Below are 16,601 nucleotides of genomic sequence, written 5' to 3'. Positions count from 1 at the left end.
TAGGACCTGGTTTTCTTTGTATCCTAATTATTTATGCAACCGTTTGTACTTAGATGGCCCGGCGGTAGTGAGCGTGAATATATTTGTACGAAGTATATCAAAGATTGACGACGTCACCATGGTAAGTCGACAGGACGAGCTGAACCTCATGTAGACTAAGTCTTTTATCTTCCGACCACGGTTCGCTCAGGGCTACGACAAGTCAAATGAATGGGCAACTCCCTCCTCATTGAAGCAAGGAGAGATTTTCCCAACTACTCATGTGTTCGTGTTTTTCCATATATATAATATTATTTGTTTAAGTTACATATTAATCCCGTTTGGTGTTGACGACCAAAATCGTTTTTAGTAACGCGCGTTTTTACATCGCCGTGAGACTTAGCTCCACGCAGTAACACTACAAAGAGAATCGTTTACCTCTCAATCATGTATTACAATTTTTGTTTTTACCGCTTTGGACTCAATTTATTTTGTCGCGGAATGTTAGGAAGCGAATTGTTGTAACTATAGCACAATGATCTTTATGGCAATTGCGTAACTTAGAAAATAAATACGAGACAAACAAAAGGACGCCGATTTTCTTGAAACGACTGGTCTGAGATCATATTGCAATCATGATAGTATTTGTTATTGTGCTAAAATCTAATTTGCAACGGCAGTAGAGTCAAAATGGAATGTCAGTGATGTTATCCCGTTTAATCTCCAAATTAATCTTAAAACGACACACGGAGGGAAAGTACCGTAAATACCGTAGATAGAACATTTTATTGAAACTAGACTTCATTTTTATTTTAAAAACAATTCGAACTGCATTCAAAGATTTTTAAATAATCGCCTATCTGAACACGCTAAATATGAAAAAAAACACTTGTGTAATTTTACTATACTGACTTAAAGCATCAGTCATAAAGACTGTTTTCTTCTTAAAAGGAAAAGTGTGAAATGAAGAATACTGGCGTCCACTAACTAAAACGCGGTTATGTGACAAACGGTCAAATATCCGTTTTAAATAGTTTAGTTTAGCTTATTTCTCTCAACATACTAACAATGTCAAGTGTATACAAGGATTCTTAATAACTAATAAATGTATATTACAGTATAATAATACGGTGAATGTCAAATTCATCGACGCGGTACTGATCGGAGTTGTCCCGCACGACAGAGGCACCCACCCATCGCCTCCAGTCGCCGAAACTGTGCGACAGTGTTTCCGCGTGAACATAATGATCTCAAAAACATATTGCGAGTAGTGGGTCATAAATAGCAAAAGATAGATCACAAAATTCTCTTTTAAAAACAATTAAAATGAGTTAACCAGTTCGACTTATTGGAACTTACCTTAACGATGCGTAGCTGAATATCATTAAACAATTTCATTATTATAAAACTGGGTTATGGGCATTGACTTACAATTATATGGACGTCGGGTCCGCGCTAAAAAGTGTCCGCACTTGTAAAACGCTTAAATCGTATACAGAGCGCGACACTCCGCTTTAGTCTTCATTTGTTCTACGGACAGCGCGATACTGCGATGACATAACAATTTAAATTTCTAATAGGTTGACTTGGGACATTTTTTTCGTGGTTTTTGTATTAGACCCGTCGTCCATTTATTTGTAAGTCAATGGTTATGGGTTTGTATGATATCTCAAAAAAATATTTTGTCACTTAGCCAAGTTTTAATTAGTGGGCGGCAGAATATGACCATCAACTCGCCATTGAAGAGCAGAATACCAAAAAATTCGCATTGGCAGTTATATATATTAACTGCCATTACAAATGTTAACAAACTACCACTCTTAACTTTTTTGGGACTGCTAATTTTAAATCATTGCAGTTGTGTGTCGAAAAAGTCAATGGCAGGTTGTGTTCGTTTGATATTCTGCTAAAGTTAAGAGTAGTGCTTGTCAGAGGCTAGCCATCGAGTTATTATCCAACTGCCATTACAATTTTTTAGCATTCTGCTTTTCAATAGCACGTCGATGTCGTAGTGTATTAATTAATAAAATGTATACTTAATTTGAAAACTGAATTGCTGTTGAAACGAGATAAAAATTTCTATATCGACGTTTGAAAGGCAAAATGGGATAAGCGACAGTTTTGGGTCATATTGAGTTATATCGCACAGTTAATATAATAGTGTATTAACGCACAAAGTGTAATTTTTCAGAATCGATGAAAAACGAAACTCACTACCCGCGAAAGATTGTTAAAATTTATGTATAGTTAAAAGTTTATTTATTACAGACATATTTATTATTTATCACAAAAAGTTTGTCTCATTTTGAGTGACGTAGATTTATTTCAGTTGTTTCTTACAAAATTTTATTGACTTGTAAAGAATCAAATTTTACGTTCAGCAATAGTATAATCTTGAACTTCACATATTTTGGGTTACAACACTATTATAATAACAGTGCGATATATACCGTTGGAGTCAGAAATATGAGCTGAGTGTCGCTTGTTCCATTTTGCCTTTCAAGCGTCGATATGCATAATAATTTCCATAGTAGTTTTAGTAAGACAACATAGATTGTTAGTGTTTGAATTAATGAATAACCATCACTGACATTCCACTGAGACGCAACGGCCATTACAACTAAATCTTAACAGAATATGAAACATAGCCGTAATTGCAATGTTATTACAATTACTAGTGGTTTCAAACTAACCTAGCAAAATTGCAGATCGCGTCTCTTTCAGAGTATTCGTAGTCTCGGAAATTCCTGAAACTACCGTATCGTATCTCTAAACTCATTGTGCTGTGTACAATGTTCTGTTCTGCGCCATTTCAAATTGAGTCTTAAGTTCATCGGGGCTTACAATTCCATTATCATCATTCGACGAGCCGGTGGTCTTTGTGATATCATCTTCGAAACATGTGTGACGTTGTTTCTTGATTTATACTTAAAGCGTCTGGTAATCAATTAAATTGCACAGACAATATGGCGACAGCTAGCAGGTGAAAAAGTAATATTGTACCGCAAATATAATTATTCAAAATGTAATTGCTGATATTGTTTGTAATTTTTTTTCCAAGGCGTCAGTCCAACCGTTGCTCGCGTCGATATATTTCTAAGGTCTATCAGCAAAATAGATGATTACAATATGGTGAGTAAGTTTCTGTAATCATCTGACAAATGACAATTTTATTATAAACAATTTTAAACGTAATTAAGGCCTCGAAGCCGGTCATCTATTAGCAGATTGCAAATTCTTTTATAACCTCTTTATACGTAACACAACATACAAATTTAATACATAAAACTACAACATACTAGTAAACCTACAATAAATTGTCAGTTGGTTCACAATGCAGTAGTAACTAATTTGTCTTATACCAATAGATGGCGTTATAATAAAATTGTCTGTTAATCAGTGGATTTGAAATTGAAATTTGCACATACCGTTTTTCTCACTTGAATTCACTTTTTCATGTGAAATTTTTGGCCATACAATATGTGCTTCAATATTTCGGCCTTTGGAGCCACGCACTTTCTAGCCTAATTATTTTTATCAAATGTCAATTCGGTAGTAATATTTAAAAAACTCACACTGTTTATTACTTCTATTTTCACTTAAGTTTTCAACTTAACAACGGCGCAAGTTATGCCAACTGTTGTACAATATTCACTCTTGTACAGATCACTTTCAATGGAATAACAAAACGAAAACCTAATTAATAAACAGAAATCAACTGACCACTTACAAACCAGACGCACTATAGTACAAGCCTTTAAGCAATTGGATCACGTGCACATTGAGATTGACATTTGTCAAAGTACTCACCGCTACAGTACAGCTATGAAACACTGGTCCCAGTCCACAGGCGGACCACGACTTCCGGCTCCCGGGGACATACGCGACCGCCACCCATGATCACCTCATTTTTACTAATTATTTTCTATATACTTTTTCTTAATCATTCTTCGTTTCCCTCTAGCATTTCCGCAACGATGCAATCACGTATAAAAACAATTTTGGTCGCATACGTTGACTGTCTTCATTGTTATTATTGTCTTGTTTATGTGAATTTGTGTTGTGTAAAATCTTATACGGGGACGTATCGTCACGTCCGCACTCAGCTTGGTGCTTCTGGTGGTTGACCACCCAAGCGCGACACCCGCCCTTGTGGCATACTAGACGTAACGTAGTTCTAGTTAAATTCCTCGTGAGCCTGCATGAAGGTAACCACTATTTAAACAAGCATTCCTTTAACGAATGCTCGGAACGGTGAGTTGGTTCCAACGCTTTCGCTTCGCACTGTAGTTTTATTCATAATGCACGTAGCTTGCATTTATTAGTAGGTCTAATTTATTATTAGATTAATAAACATTTATAGGTCGATGTTATATTGTTACATATCCTTTCGAAAGTAGCTTTTGGATCTCGAATAAAGCCTAATAGTAGTACATTGTGTGTTAAATAAGGAGTTACGGACGAGACTCTATTAGAAACCCGAAGTCGAAGACTGAGGGCTTTCAGAGCCGAGGTTCGTGATTCCCGTACCCCCGTGTTACATATAAAGTTTTTCATCACGTTTGTGAGGAAATAAATACAAAGATAAATGCAGAAAAAATAATATCGCATGACAACCATTTATATCTATGTACATATCATCAATAATTATGGATTTTGTAAATGGCGGGCTTTTTTTTTAACTAAACAAACAGATAACCAGCTATTCTTAGGCAAAAACACATGCGACCATGATGTATTAGACATAAAATAAATAATTTGTATATACTAAAAATACTGCAGAATTTGTATTTATAACATGAATAATAATAAACACAGATAAATTCCTATACTTCAAGTTTATGCAAAATGCATTAAGATTTTTCGAGCATAAAAACTTTTTGCTTAATCTTGACGTTGAGAATTGCAGTGCAACGTGCAACTAAGAAATAAATCAATTACTGCCTTAAAGCGGTATTGTAATGAAAAAGTCCGTCGGCGTAATTAGGACTTTACAGTCGACTTTGCCTACATGTTATGACACGGTTTACGAGCAAGTGTGATGAAAAATTACATTATCAACCAGAATTCGTAGCGCCCTTATTCGGGGGGCAGAAGCAAATGAGCTAGCAAGAACGCATCCATCACTGTCGATAGTATCAAACGGTGCTCTCCTCGCCAATATATTGCCATATCGTCCACGTCATTCTAAAAGCTATTCTTCGATGCATGCGCCCCTTCCTACTTATATGTGGTCCATACATATGTATACTGTTTTGCAGCTTTATTTGTGAGGCAACAATTCATTTGACTTGCTCTTTTGATGTCGAGGGGTCTGTTTCCAGTGTTTCGGTTTATTGTAAATTATTAAGAAAGAACCTTCGACAACATCCTTTCCTTTAGACAATAAGCTATAATGTAGAACATTTGTGTCAATAACCCTTTATCTGCAAATGGTATATCCCTGTTCCTAGTAGCTGGTTCATGGCGCACTATAATTTCGGTAAGAGCACTATAGCCAAAGTATGGGCACAAATAATAGGTACCTATCACGTAAAGCTTTCTGATGTACTCATTATAAAGTAGCATATACTTGCTTTCATTACACTTGCACGTAAATGGTATGATTGCATGCAGGCTAACTTGGCTGTAACGCCCCAAACGAAACCCTTTTGCAGTTTTTCTTCTTATTACAGCCATGGTCGTGTAATGAGAGGAAAAAAGTCCTGAGGGTTTTTTTGGGGCATTACAGTCAAGTTAGCCGGCATGCAATTATACTATTTACGTGCAGATGTGATGAAAACATAATTTTTTGTGATATAGCTTATTTTTAACGCATAAAAATATAACACGATCTACTTAGGTAGTTTAAAGTTAATCAAAAGCTTAATGTTACCAGTTAATTGAAACTGTTTTAATAAATAGCTTATAGGAATTGCATAGATATTGTCGAAACGCTAAAAAATAAACTCTGTGCCCAGTAATAGGCTGCACATGCAAGATTTGACAATGTCTAAAAAATGTAAGAAATAATTTGCATTGACTTAAACATAAGCATTTTACAAAGTTGTATATGTTTTCAGGAATATTCCGTGCAACTTACATTTCGCGAGCAGTGGTTAGACGAACGGTTGAAGTTCAACAACTTGGGAGGTAAATAAGTCTAAATGAATAAGTTCAATTAGCAGACTCCAGTAGATTCTTAAATATGAAAAAGTAAATACCCTTAAAGGTGGAATATTCTCTTTAAATTTTAACAGGATCACAGTATCCTCATTCCAACAAAAAAAGAATCATCATATTCGGTTTGCAAAACCGGGGTAATCGAGTAATAACTATACACACAAACAAAAATACAGTCTAATTTTTTGAATAACAAAGGAACCTCGTATGTCCAATTAAAGTTTAAAATATAATTTGTAAACCCATTGACTTACAAATAAATGGACGACGGGTCTAATACACAAACCACGAAAAAAATGTCCCAAGTCAACCTATTTAAACGTAGTGTCATGTAAAGGAATATGAAAAAGCTAAAACGTTGAATTTAAATTGTAATGTCATCGCAGTACTGTTTAATTTTGCTTGCTTCGCTGTCAGTCGAACAAACGAAGACTAAAGCGTGAATGACGCTCTGTATACGATTTTAACGCCCTATAAATTCGGACACTTTTTGTTCGACGTCCATGTAATTGTAAGTCAATGTGTAAACCCTTATTTTGTTATACAAAAAGGAATAATCATAGATTGTCGTATAATTATTTCCAGCAATTATGTTTTTTGTGCCTATTCAAAAGTTCACTTTAATGTAGGTTACGAGGTTAAGGAGTCTTGCTAAATCTTAAACCAATTGAGTAGTCCACTAGCAAACTGCGTTATGTGCGTGAATAAAAAAACTACAAACCATAAAAAAAAACAATTATTGTTCTGAAAACGCATTTTTAAATGGTACTTTTTTAATTATCTGAAAATTGTTATACAAAAGAGATAAACAATATGAAGAAACAAATTGACACTATTAAACATTTTACTTTATTTACATTAAAAAATTTAACATAGACAATTTTGCCCCAGTGATCTTTAAAGAAATCTTAAAAGTTTTGTAATTGTTCAGAGCTAGTTTTGCAACAACACTATGATAACATGACTGATCAATGTACAATTCAAGAATTCAACCAACAATTCAAGAATATCGTATGTAAAGCAATCTTCTCCGAAATGTTTGACGACCAAGTTTTTAATAAATGAAGACGAGGGACCTCTCGGATGACAAAATAATAAGTACCAAACAAAGCAGGGTTTGCAGGTTGACGACAAAAAGGCAACTTTAAAAGTGTAAAACTAAGAAAGACAGCGACTTGTATTGTTGAAGTATTTGAAATTATTTAAAATACTGATCCATTTCACGCCATTAACAACAAGTCATTAAAAATTTCACATAGCGCTGTTTGCAAGAGGACTACTCAATTTGACACATTTGTTTTATTGTTAAATCATATTTCCTGCTCCAATATTCTGCTAATCCACCATTTGTATTGCAGGCCGTCTGAAATATCTGACTTTGACCGAAGCTAACAGAGTATGGATGCCTGATTTATTCTTTTCGAACGAGAAAGAGGGTCATTTCCACAACATCATCATGCCGAATGTGTACATCCGTATATTCCCCAACGGCAATGTCCTCTACAGCATTCGTATATCCCTCACCTTGTCATGCCCCATGAACCTAAAACTTTACCCGCTGGACAAACAAACGTGCTCACTGCGTATGGCAAGTTGTAAGTGTCTAGACATGGCAGTTGAACAGCGATCGTGATTTAACGGCACATGTTCCTGTGACACCCCAATAACTTGTATTTCAGATGGCTGGACTACGGACGATCTAGTATTCTTATGGAAAGAAGGCGATCCGGTGCAAGTCGTTAAAAACCTCCATCTACCAAGATTTACGCTCGAAAAGTTTTTGACAGATTATTGCAATAGCAAAACTAATACCGGTGAGCCATGATTTTGTCACCTAGACGTTCACAGGACGTCTGTCGCACGATTAATATCATATCCACCCGAGTTATCTGTGACTTTCTTGATTTGCAGGGGAATACAGTTGCCTTAAAGTGGACTTGCTCTTCAAACGAGAATTCAGTTACTATTTGATCCAGATTTATATCCCTTGCTGCATGTTGGTTATTGTATCATGGGTGTCGTTTTGGCTTGATCAAGGCGCGGTTCCAGCAAGGGTGTCACTGGGTGAGCATCACTGGGTGTAGATTATTAATTCTCGGTTGAACAGTATCTTAGCGACGTAACGTTGCTATTCAATGTACGTTTCTGCTTTTAGGCGTAACTACGCTCTTGACCATGGCTACGCAGTCCTCCGGCATCAATGCATCTTTGCCACCTGTATCATACACAAAAGCTATCGATGTATGGACTGGAGTGTGCTTGACATTTGTTTTTGGAGCATTATTAGAGTTTGCCTTGGTAAATTATGCATCACGATCCGACATGCATCGTGAGAATATGAAGAAGACCAGGAGGGAAATGGAATCTGCTGTTAACATGGATGCGGCATCGGACCTTATGGATACGGACAGCAATGCCACTTTCACAATGGTGAGCTCGCCTCTATTGTATAAATTGTTTGAGCGATATTTACACCTTTGAAATCTATAGCGTTGTCCCGTTATGTGAGTAGGCTAAAGAAATAGTTTAGATAAAAATTTAGTTTTTATTTAAAAATTTTATTTTTCTCATTTTAAAGAGCTCAACGTTTTTTCAGCAGTTCAATCTGCCGTTTATTCATACTCATCGTTTTGAATGAACGGCAATATTCATAAATAAATACCTATGTTAGTGATACAACAGGCCTCTGCTTCTGCTTTCACACCTGCGGAAGTTCCGCATGCTTTTTCACATCTATTACGTTTTTTTTTCGCAACTAACTTTACGACGGATGAAGCGCGCACGCGGACCACTCGGCGATGGGACAAACGTTTTTTAGCAGTTTTGTTTTATTTTAAGTGAAATTATGAAACCAAAAACAAGTCCTGTCTATAACTATTTCCTTGAGATCTCTATAGTATTTCCGCTAAGATTTACTTTTAACATCTGTTTCTGTTTTGGTTATGACAATTCCGTTACATCACTACTCTATGTTATACATTACAATTACCCATCTCAACCCGTTTCGAAAGTCAGTCTGTCTTTCTAGTCTATGTGTGTAGGTAGTTCACTGGCTTAGATTAAAACTGGATGCACCTTAGAAATGTATAGCTAAACTCGTTCGAGCAAAATGCATTGTGTCTGTCGCCCCTGACTGGTCTGCAACTAGCAGAAACCTCTGGTGCGCGGCGGCGTGCTGGATCCCAAGATGCGACAATGCGAGATCCGCATCAGCACCCCACGGAGAAACTGCTGCCGCCTTTGGATGTCAAAATTCCCAACCAGATCGAAGAGGATCGACGTCATCTCAAGAATCACTTTCCCACTGGTCTTTGCGCTGTTCAACCTAGCTTATTGGTAAGTCTTTCGAACGATTCGTAATTACAATTTACGCTTAAAAGACGATATTACCATATGTTGAATTTAATTCTTCCCGTACTAATAATAAGGTTCATTTTGCTTGGGTCGCGCGGCAGGAACACTGGCTTTATTTCAGAATTTTTTTTTGCTAAACGAATATAGAGCCATTCGAAAAATTTATATTGTATACTATAAGCCATTGACGTACAATTATATGGACGTCGGGTCCGCGCTAAAAAGTGTCCGCACTTGTAAGGCGCTAAAATCGTATACAGAGCGCGACACTCCGCTTTAGTCTTCATTTGTTCTACGGACAGCGCGATACTGCGATGACATAACAATTTAAATTTCGAATAGGTTGACTTGGGACATTTTTTTCGTGGTTTTTGTATTAGACCCGTCGTCCATTTATTTGTAAGTCAATGCTATAAGCGTTCTATTTAGCTCAGTGGATACAAAAAAAAATCATTAGTTTATATATAGTACCTATTGAATACGGTTTTCTTGTAAAATGTCGAGATAAGTTTGTGTTTTTGTTCTATCGTGAACTTTTTTAGGAATGGTCTTTTCACGCCGTTTAGTAATAAATATATTATACTCTCAATTTTACTACAATTTTTTCCCAAAGTGATTGATACAACACTTTAATTGTTATGCAGAATCAACCAAAGTCATTTGGATGTGCGCTATGTGTGAAAGCCCACATTCGCATAATCTCGTGGTGCACTCGTTTTTCATTTAGAATTGAAAAGAAGCACTCGCTTGGTATTTAATATATATATATATACATTGGCCCATCCTCGTCAATCCAGACCATTTCCATCGAGGTAGAGTTTGCTGTACAAATTTCAAGCCTCGTCCCGCCTCGCCGGTGGAAAACCACCTTTACACTACTTGTTATACTATAATAATAAGGGACGACTTTAGGCAGGAAAAATCAAAATTATACGGCTTTTGCAAATAGAATTAGCATTTCTTTAAAACAAAAATCTATCAAACTTTAAACTTGGAAGACTCTACTACTGGTTTTTCAAAATATCAAGTTGATCATTTTGTTTTGCAGGTCAACTTATTTGTTTCGGGATGAAGACGAAGAAAAATGAGAAACGGCCAAAGAAGAGGAAACACGAAATGCGATTAAAGTAGATAAAGATATATATCAACCTTATAAGACATGTCTTTATCTACTGATAATCAGTATTGTCCTCTTCATTCCAGCAATCTGTGCGTGTAAGAAATTTTATTCTACAGACAATACCAGAAAAAACGAACTAAATAACAACTATATTGACAAAAGCAACATGCCAAGGGCCTCAGATAGAAATACACTGGAAGAGATAGAATTAGCCGAATATCCGTAAAGTATACTAGTATAGTACAATCCATTGCCACTACGAGTGGGGCCACCACTCTCGGCACAGTGGTGACACCGCTATTGGCAACTACATAATTAAACTCACAACAGATAGCGGAATGGCATATGGGATAAAAAGGACCTTAGAGCACTTTTTCAACTTTAACTACTACAACTACAACTCCAAATTAAGAAACGTGTTAAAATTATTAGTGTAGGAACACTAATCAAATAATCAAAATAGGATATTTTGAAAAATTTGTAGTGTTCCTATTTTAGACTTTTAGTACAAAATAATAATACCTTTATATACCACAAATAGTTAATAACTGTAAGAATAATTTTAAATTTTTTAAATTTTCTATATTTTATACGAAAAATGTACGTATCTACCTAACTGCCAGTTTCTGTTGTAAATAATTAATGTGCCACATCTAAAGCTATTGTTTTTACCTACAACTGTTTGAACTTTTTATGTCGAAGTAGTTAGGCGAGGTCTTTGCCCGTCACGATGTTACTGTAGCGCACACTTCTTAGGTTAGAATAGCTGTTTACTGTCCAACATAACAACTCAGCACCCTAAGGGCTCCTTCACATTAGACTCTTATAGAGGGCAGCTGATATTGTATGAAAATTAGTAATGGCGTTAAGTTTAACGCGCAATTTACATTGCGGCGGAACGAAAGCGAAATTCGCATTCCCACGAATGCTCGCGAGAATTCCCATAGTTGCGCCTTTAGCCTGTAGTAGGTGTTCATTAATTCTAGATTGAATCTTTTACATGACAAAGATGAAGAACTTATATATTGTTTTTAATTCGCTTCTGTGCGAAACATGAGAAGAAGAGAAAAAAAAGAACAAAAAGGAAAAAGTATGATCATAATTTGTCGAAAACGAAAATATTTCGCAAAGTTTATATGCGGATTGGCCAGGCGTCGCCGACGGCAGCTGCGACATCTCGCGAATGCAAAAACATCCCCGAGAATGCGTGGTTCATATCTATCACTCGTAGTTCGTACGTTAGACAATTGACCATAAGGTTCATTTCTATGTACAATATAGTTGTAAAAATTGGCTTCCGTTCCATTCCCCCGCAATATAAATTGAGCCTAAGAGTTGGAAACATAGAAGCAACCAGCGACTAAAAGCGAGTATTCTATTTTCACACAGTTTGCGCCTCATCTAAGTGGAAAATTGTACCACTATGTTTAAAACGGCGTTCTGAAGTAAAGCCCCATAAAGGTGTTTCTAGAAATATAATAATAGTCTAAATATAATCGACTTTTATATAAAAACTGTTTGAAAGAATCAAAATGTGAAAAAAAACGTAACAAAAATAGATGAAAAAAACTACCTACAATTTAAAAACATCTGCAGGGTCTCTACAGGTGGAATGATTCGGCTAAATGCTGGCCAGAGCATAAATAATTAGTGAGAGACTTTTCTACAATGCCAATGTACAAATTTTTATAAATTTACACTTATGTAGTGTAAATGTGGATTAATAAAGAAAAAGCGTCTAGATTGTGTAAATGTGTGTGATGGGCCCACCATAGTCACATTTAATATAAATAGGTAAATAGCCATTACCACACTGTAGCTAACCAATACAATAACTATTAGACTCATTGGCAGTAATCACAATTGGTATTTGCCTAAACTTCGAGAATAGAGACAAAAAGTGGAGACTACCTTACGCCAACATTTTTTTGTCCCAGAATTTTTTAGGATTAGGAAAATCACTTAGTGTATTAAAAAATTGACGTCATTTGGGATAAGTAGACTTTTAGAGTTATTTTATTTAGAGTTATTTCTCTAACCTTTGCAACCACTAATTTTTCGGAATATTTAGGAAAATTCAGACAACAAATCCTACTTAATACATGTAATTAGAAATTATTAAGATATATATCTCAAACATACTGTTGATTGTGTTTCGTGATGTAATCGGAGGAATGTCCATACATTCCTCCGGATCCTAAAACTATTGCATCGACTGAAAGACCTTCAAAAAGGAAGACAATTAAACAATAGGCCTCTGGCTAACAAATCGAGTCAATTATCGACTTACCTATCCCAAAAAGCGTAATTTTTTTATCTATTTAAGTGATTTCCCCAAATCCCGAAAAAATCCGGAATAAAAAAATATTGTCGTAAGGTAGTGTCCAGTTTCTGTCTCTGTTCTTCGAAGTTTATGTATATATACTCTACCTATTCTGATCACTGCTTAGTAGTTATGAAGCGTGTAAGAAAGGTGTTTAATACATCTGGATTTCATAAAATATTTCCTCCCTCTTACAGCCCTTGTAATAAAATTACCTATATTATTTGCCGTAAAACTGTTGGAATCATATTAATAAACTTGCTCACTATGAAACTACAAGGAAAACTATTAGGGCGCTCATCGGTAATAATTTTTAGTTGAATATGGCGCTGCGCAAACGTGTGTGTTGTATTGGAAACAAGCAACCGGCAGCTAGAAACGAATTATATTTTTATGCCATTAATATGAAGTCGGCAGTTACGGCAACCGGACACAGTCGACGGTTGCCGCAACCGCAATTGTATCAAAATGTTCGGTTGCTGGTTGCTTGCGCCGAATTGCGACCAAAAAAGGACGCGCGCGTGACACAACAGTTTTAAAATTAATAATGGCGCTTTTGTAAGCGTCTGATTTAACAGCGCTCTTAGATTCATTTGTTAAAAAATGTTATTTACATTTTAACAATTTGCATTCACTACAAATTTTCTATTTCATTGTTGATGAAAAATGATTTCGTCACTATTTTTTTTCTCCTTTTTTGCCCGTGGATTGGAAATTAACATTAACATACCAAAAAATCTGTTTTTTTAACCACGCGGCCACTCGACCTAGGCGAAGCGAGCAAATAGAAAGCTAAAACGAATCCATCTACACTTGTTAATCACGTTAATGATCGTAGTTTCTTATTTAAAAAAGGTGAAAAAATTCTGGACAGGTATTACAATCTAAACCTTACGTTGCTGACATATCGTAAAGTTCTATACCTTGTCTTGTTTTGCTTTTCGATTTTATATTGAAATTACATTCAATGTGCTGCCTTCTAGCGGTAAATGGCTGAAAGACGACGAACGATCGTCGTCGTCGAAGATTAGAAACATTTACATATTTATTTTTTATACATATGCACTATTATTACACAAATATTTATTACGTATATCAAAATAACATGTGTCAATGTCTATTAATGAAGTAATTTAATTAGTTTACACTTATGCCATCTTATTTGTTAATATTATTTATTTAGTGTAATTATTTTAGCACATGTCAACTATCACACACACATTACATATGTATTATACTTTTACACACACGTTGTATGCATTGTTTGCAACCGAGACCGTGCTTCACTCATATCGGGCCTGCTGAAAACCTGCGCTATAGGCAGGATATCCTGCCCGTAGCAAAATGCTGAGCAAGTCCCGTTTGTGTGCGCCACGACACTCATTACTCGTATTATTATTGTGTTTACTGTGATGTGAGATTATCAACAGTAAATTGCGTTTGTGTGCAAATTACTTTTCTTTGTCTATTTGTTGTACTATGCTATAGTTTCAAGTTTATAATGTTTAATATGATAGTTTTTAAGTTCATTCATGTGTGTCTTGGCGAACACAATAAAGTTTTCTTATTCTAAAAAGTTACGGAAATGGTGTACCAAAATGGAGTAGTCACATTTTGATAGACTATAGTAACTTTTGTTGGTTCATGAATAAATTTAAATGTCTGTGCGTAACATATAATTAATATTGTTATATCGTAAAATAAATATTTTAAACTTAAAGTTGGTTACTAAAAAAATACAAAAAATGTATCAGTTAAAAAGTTACGTTATAGGTGCAACAAAATGGTGTTGTTACGTTTTAAAAATTAAAGTGCTACTAAGTTACTTTTTCTTTATGGTTTACTTAAAAATATGTGCACTTTTATACACCCACCGGCAATTCAGCGGAGCACTAGTAAAATCCTCAAAATAATGCATTAAATTTGAATAGCAGTAGAGCTCCATGTGCAAGAGTTCGTCGACAAGCAGTAATTTGACCATTAACTGCGTTTCTGTGTTGAAGGGTAAGGGTGCTGGTGTTTTTTGTCTTGTCAACGTATGTCTCGGAGTGACGCAGTGGCTGTACCCCACAGGCGTGTTTGCGATTAAAAGCTTATGGACAGGTGCGTCGCTAATCACCAGGCATAAGACTTGTTCGTCACGTCACTATGTATCATAGAACAATGCGGTATTTTTTCAAATGTCTGGTCGATTGTATAATATGAAAATAAAAAATAAACGACTGCCATTTTTTTCATACGTTTATTTTACAAATGAATTTAATAAATAAAAAGACCTATATTTATTCACATAACAAATAAAATCACAGTAACTGTACACTAATGTAAAATGCAATCCAGTAATGTGGACAAAGAGGTTAAAGACTCAGCATTGCTGGTTTTCTGGTTTATATTTCGGAGTTGATTGAGCATTCTTATCAATTTCGTAAACAATAGTTGAAAAAGTTTTTTATTTATTGAAATTTTGTTTTATCCCTAAATCAATAAGAAATACATTTTGTTGCGTTGTTTTTTTTCCAATAAAAATTGAATATGATAATTAATGTGGTTACCAAGAAAATAGAATGATTATTGAAAAAGTTACGTGAAAGGTAACAACATGGTGTGGTCACGTTCTGAAATATGGAACTTCAATAGCAGTACAGCTCCATGTGCAAGTGTTCGTCCAGGGAAGTACTGCCACCTTACCTATTTCTGCCGTCAAGCACTAATGTGAACATTATTGGGTACGAGCGCTGGTAGATTTACAGACACACGAGTCTTGTCAACTTATGTCTCAGGGTGGCGGGATTAGTGGCCATGTCCCTTAGATCTTTGCACAACTAAATCTCGATGTGTCTGTTATGGACAGGCGTGTCGCTTACCACCAGGCGCACGATTTGCTCGCCTCGTCACTCAATATAAATCAAAACAGTCATATTTCCATCGATGTAACTTTCGCCAGTTGATTAAAAATTCACATTTGCACCTCATAACATATACCTTCTTGCTATTAATATAAGGGTTTAAATGTAAAACATTATCCATTAAAGAATACTCTTTAATGTTATTAAAATAAGCTTCAAAAGAGATTAACATTAATTTCAGATGTAAAGTAAGGCAAGTAATATTTTATAATGGACGTTAGTTGGAATGTGTGTAACCAGAACGTTCCTAAAGCGCATATGTTTTAATTTACAAAACCTGTTTGCTCCCGAACAAAACAACTTTGTACCTTAAAAACAAGGGTGCACTTAACAGGCTGAGTTTGGAATAATGGCGCATAAGGATTGTATAAATCAGGCTAATGGTGATTGAAAAATAATGTAAGACCACCTGCCATTGAACGACTCGTCTATTTTACCATACTTTATAAAAATAAGAAACACGATTGTGTAGAAATGATTAAAAATTCAAAATTTCTGCACTTAACAAAATATTTACACTTCTTATTATTAATAATAAGAGATTAGATGTAAAACAATACCTCTACCCCATTGACTTACAATTATGGACGTCGGATCCGCGCTAAATAGTGTCCGAACTTATAGGGCGTTAAAGTAAGGTAAGGTAAGGTCGTATTTGAGAATGGAAGTTAGTTTTGGAAAGTGTGTCACCATAATGTTTGTAAAGTGCGCATATTTTAAGTCACAAAAGCTCTTTGCTCCCGAACAAACAACTTTG

At 35.4% G+C, this 16,601-nt stretch overlaps 1 protein-coding gene across 6 annotated transcripts in view; it reads left to right on the top strand.

Moving 5' to 3' along the window:
• The window catches only part of LOC113239457 (glutamate-gated chloride channel), a 79,283-nt gene extending 64,621 nt beyond the window's left edge, over window positions 1-14,662 (top strand). Inside the window, exons 4-11 of one of the 6 annotated variants that reach the window (XM_026476473.1) lie at window positions 54-121; window positions 6,042-6,111; window positions 7,500-7,736; window positions 7,821-7,955; window positions 8,053-8,205; window positions 8,297-8,571; window positions 9,293-9,477; window positions 10,544-14,657. In XM_026476473.1, the coding sequence (XP_026332258.1) occupies window positions 54-121; window positions 6,042-6,111; window positions 7,500-7,736; window positions 7,821-7,955; window positions 8,053-8,205; window positions 8,297-8,571; window positions 9,293-9,477; window positions 10,544-10,583 (1,163 nt within the window). In that variant the 3' untranslated portion in view covers window positions 10,584-14,657. Of the gene's footprint in view, window positions 1-53; window positions 122-6,041; window positions 6,112-7,499; window positions 7,737-7,820; window positions 7,956-8,052; window positions 8,206-8,296; window positions 8,572-9,289; window positions 9,478-10,543 lie in introns of all 6 variants that reach the window. The other 5 variants (XM_026476470.1, XM_026476475.1, XM_026476474.1 and 2 more) reach the window with 5 other exon arrangements.
• Window positions 14,663-16,601: the final 1,939 nt, after the last annotated feature.

Source organism: Hyposmocoma kahamanoa, unplaced genomic scaffold, assembly GCF_003589595.1.
Source record: "Hyposmocoma kahamanoa isolate Upper Pololo Valley unplaced genomic scaffold, ASM358959v1 99879, whole genome shotgun sequence".
Lineage (NCBI taxonomy): Eukaryota > Metazoa > Arthropoda > Insecta > Lepidoptera > Cosmopterigidae > Hyposmocoma > Hyposmocoma kahamanoa.
This window is presented reverse-complemented; position numbering and strand designations above follow the sequence as displayed.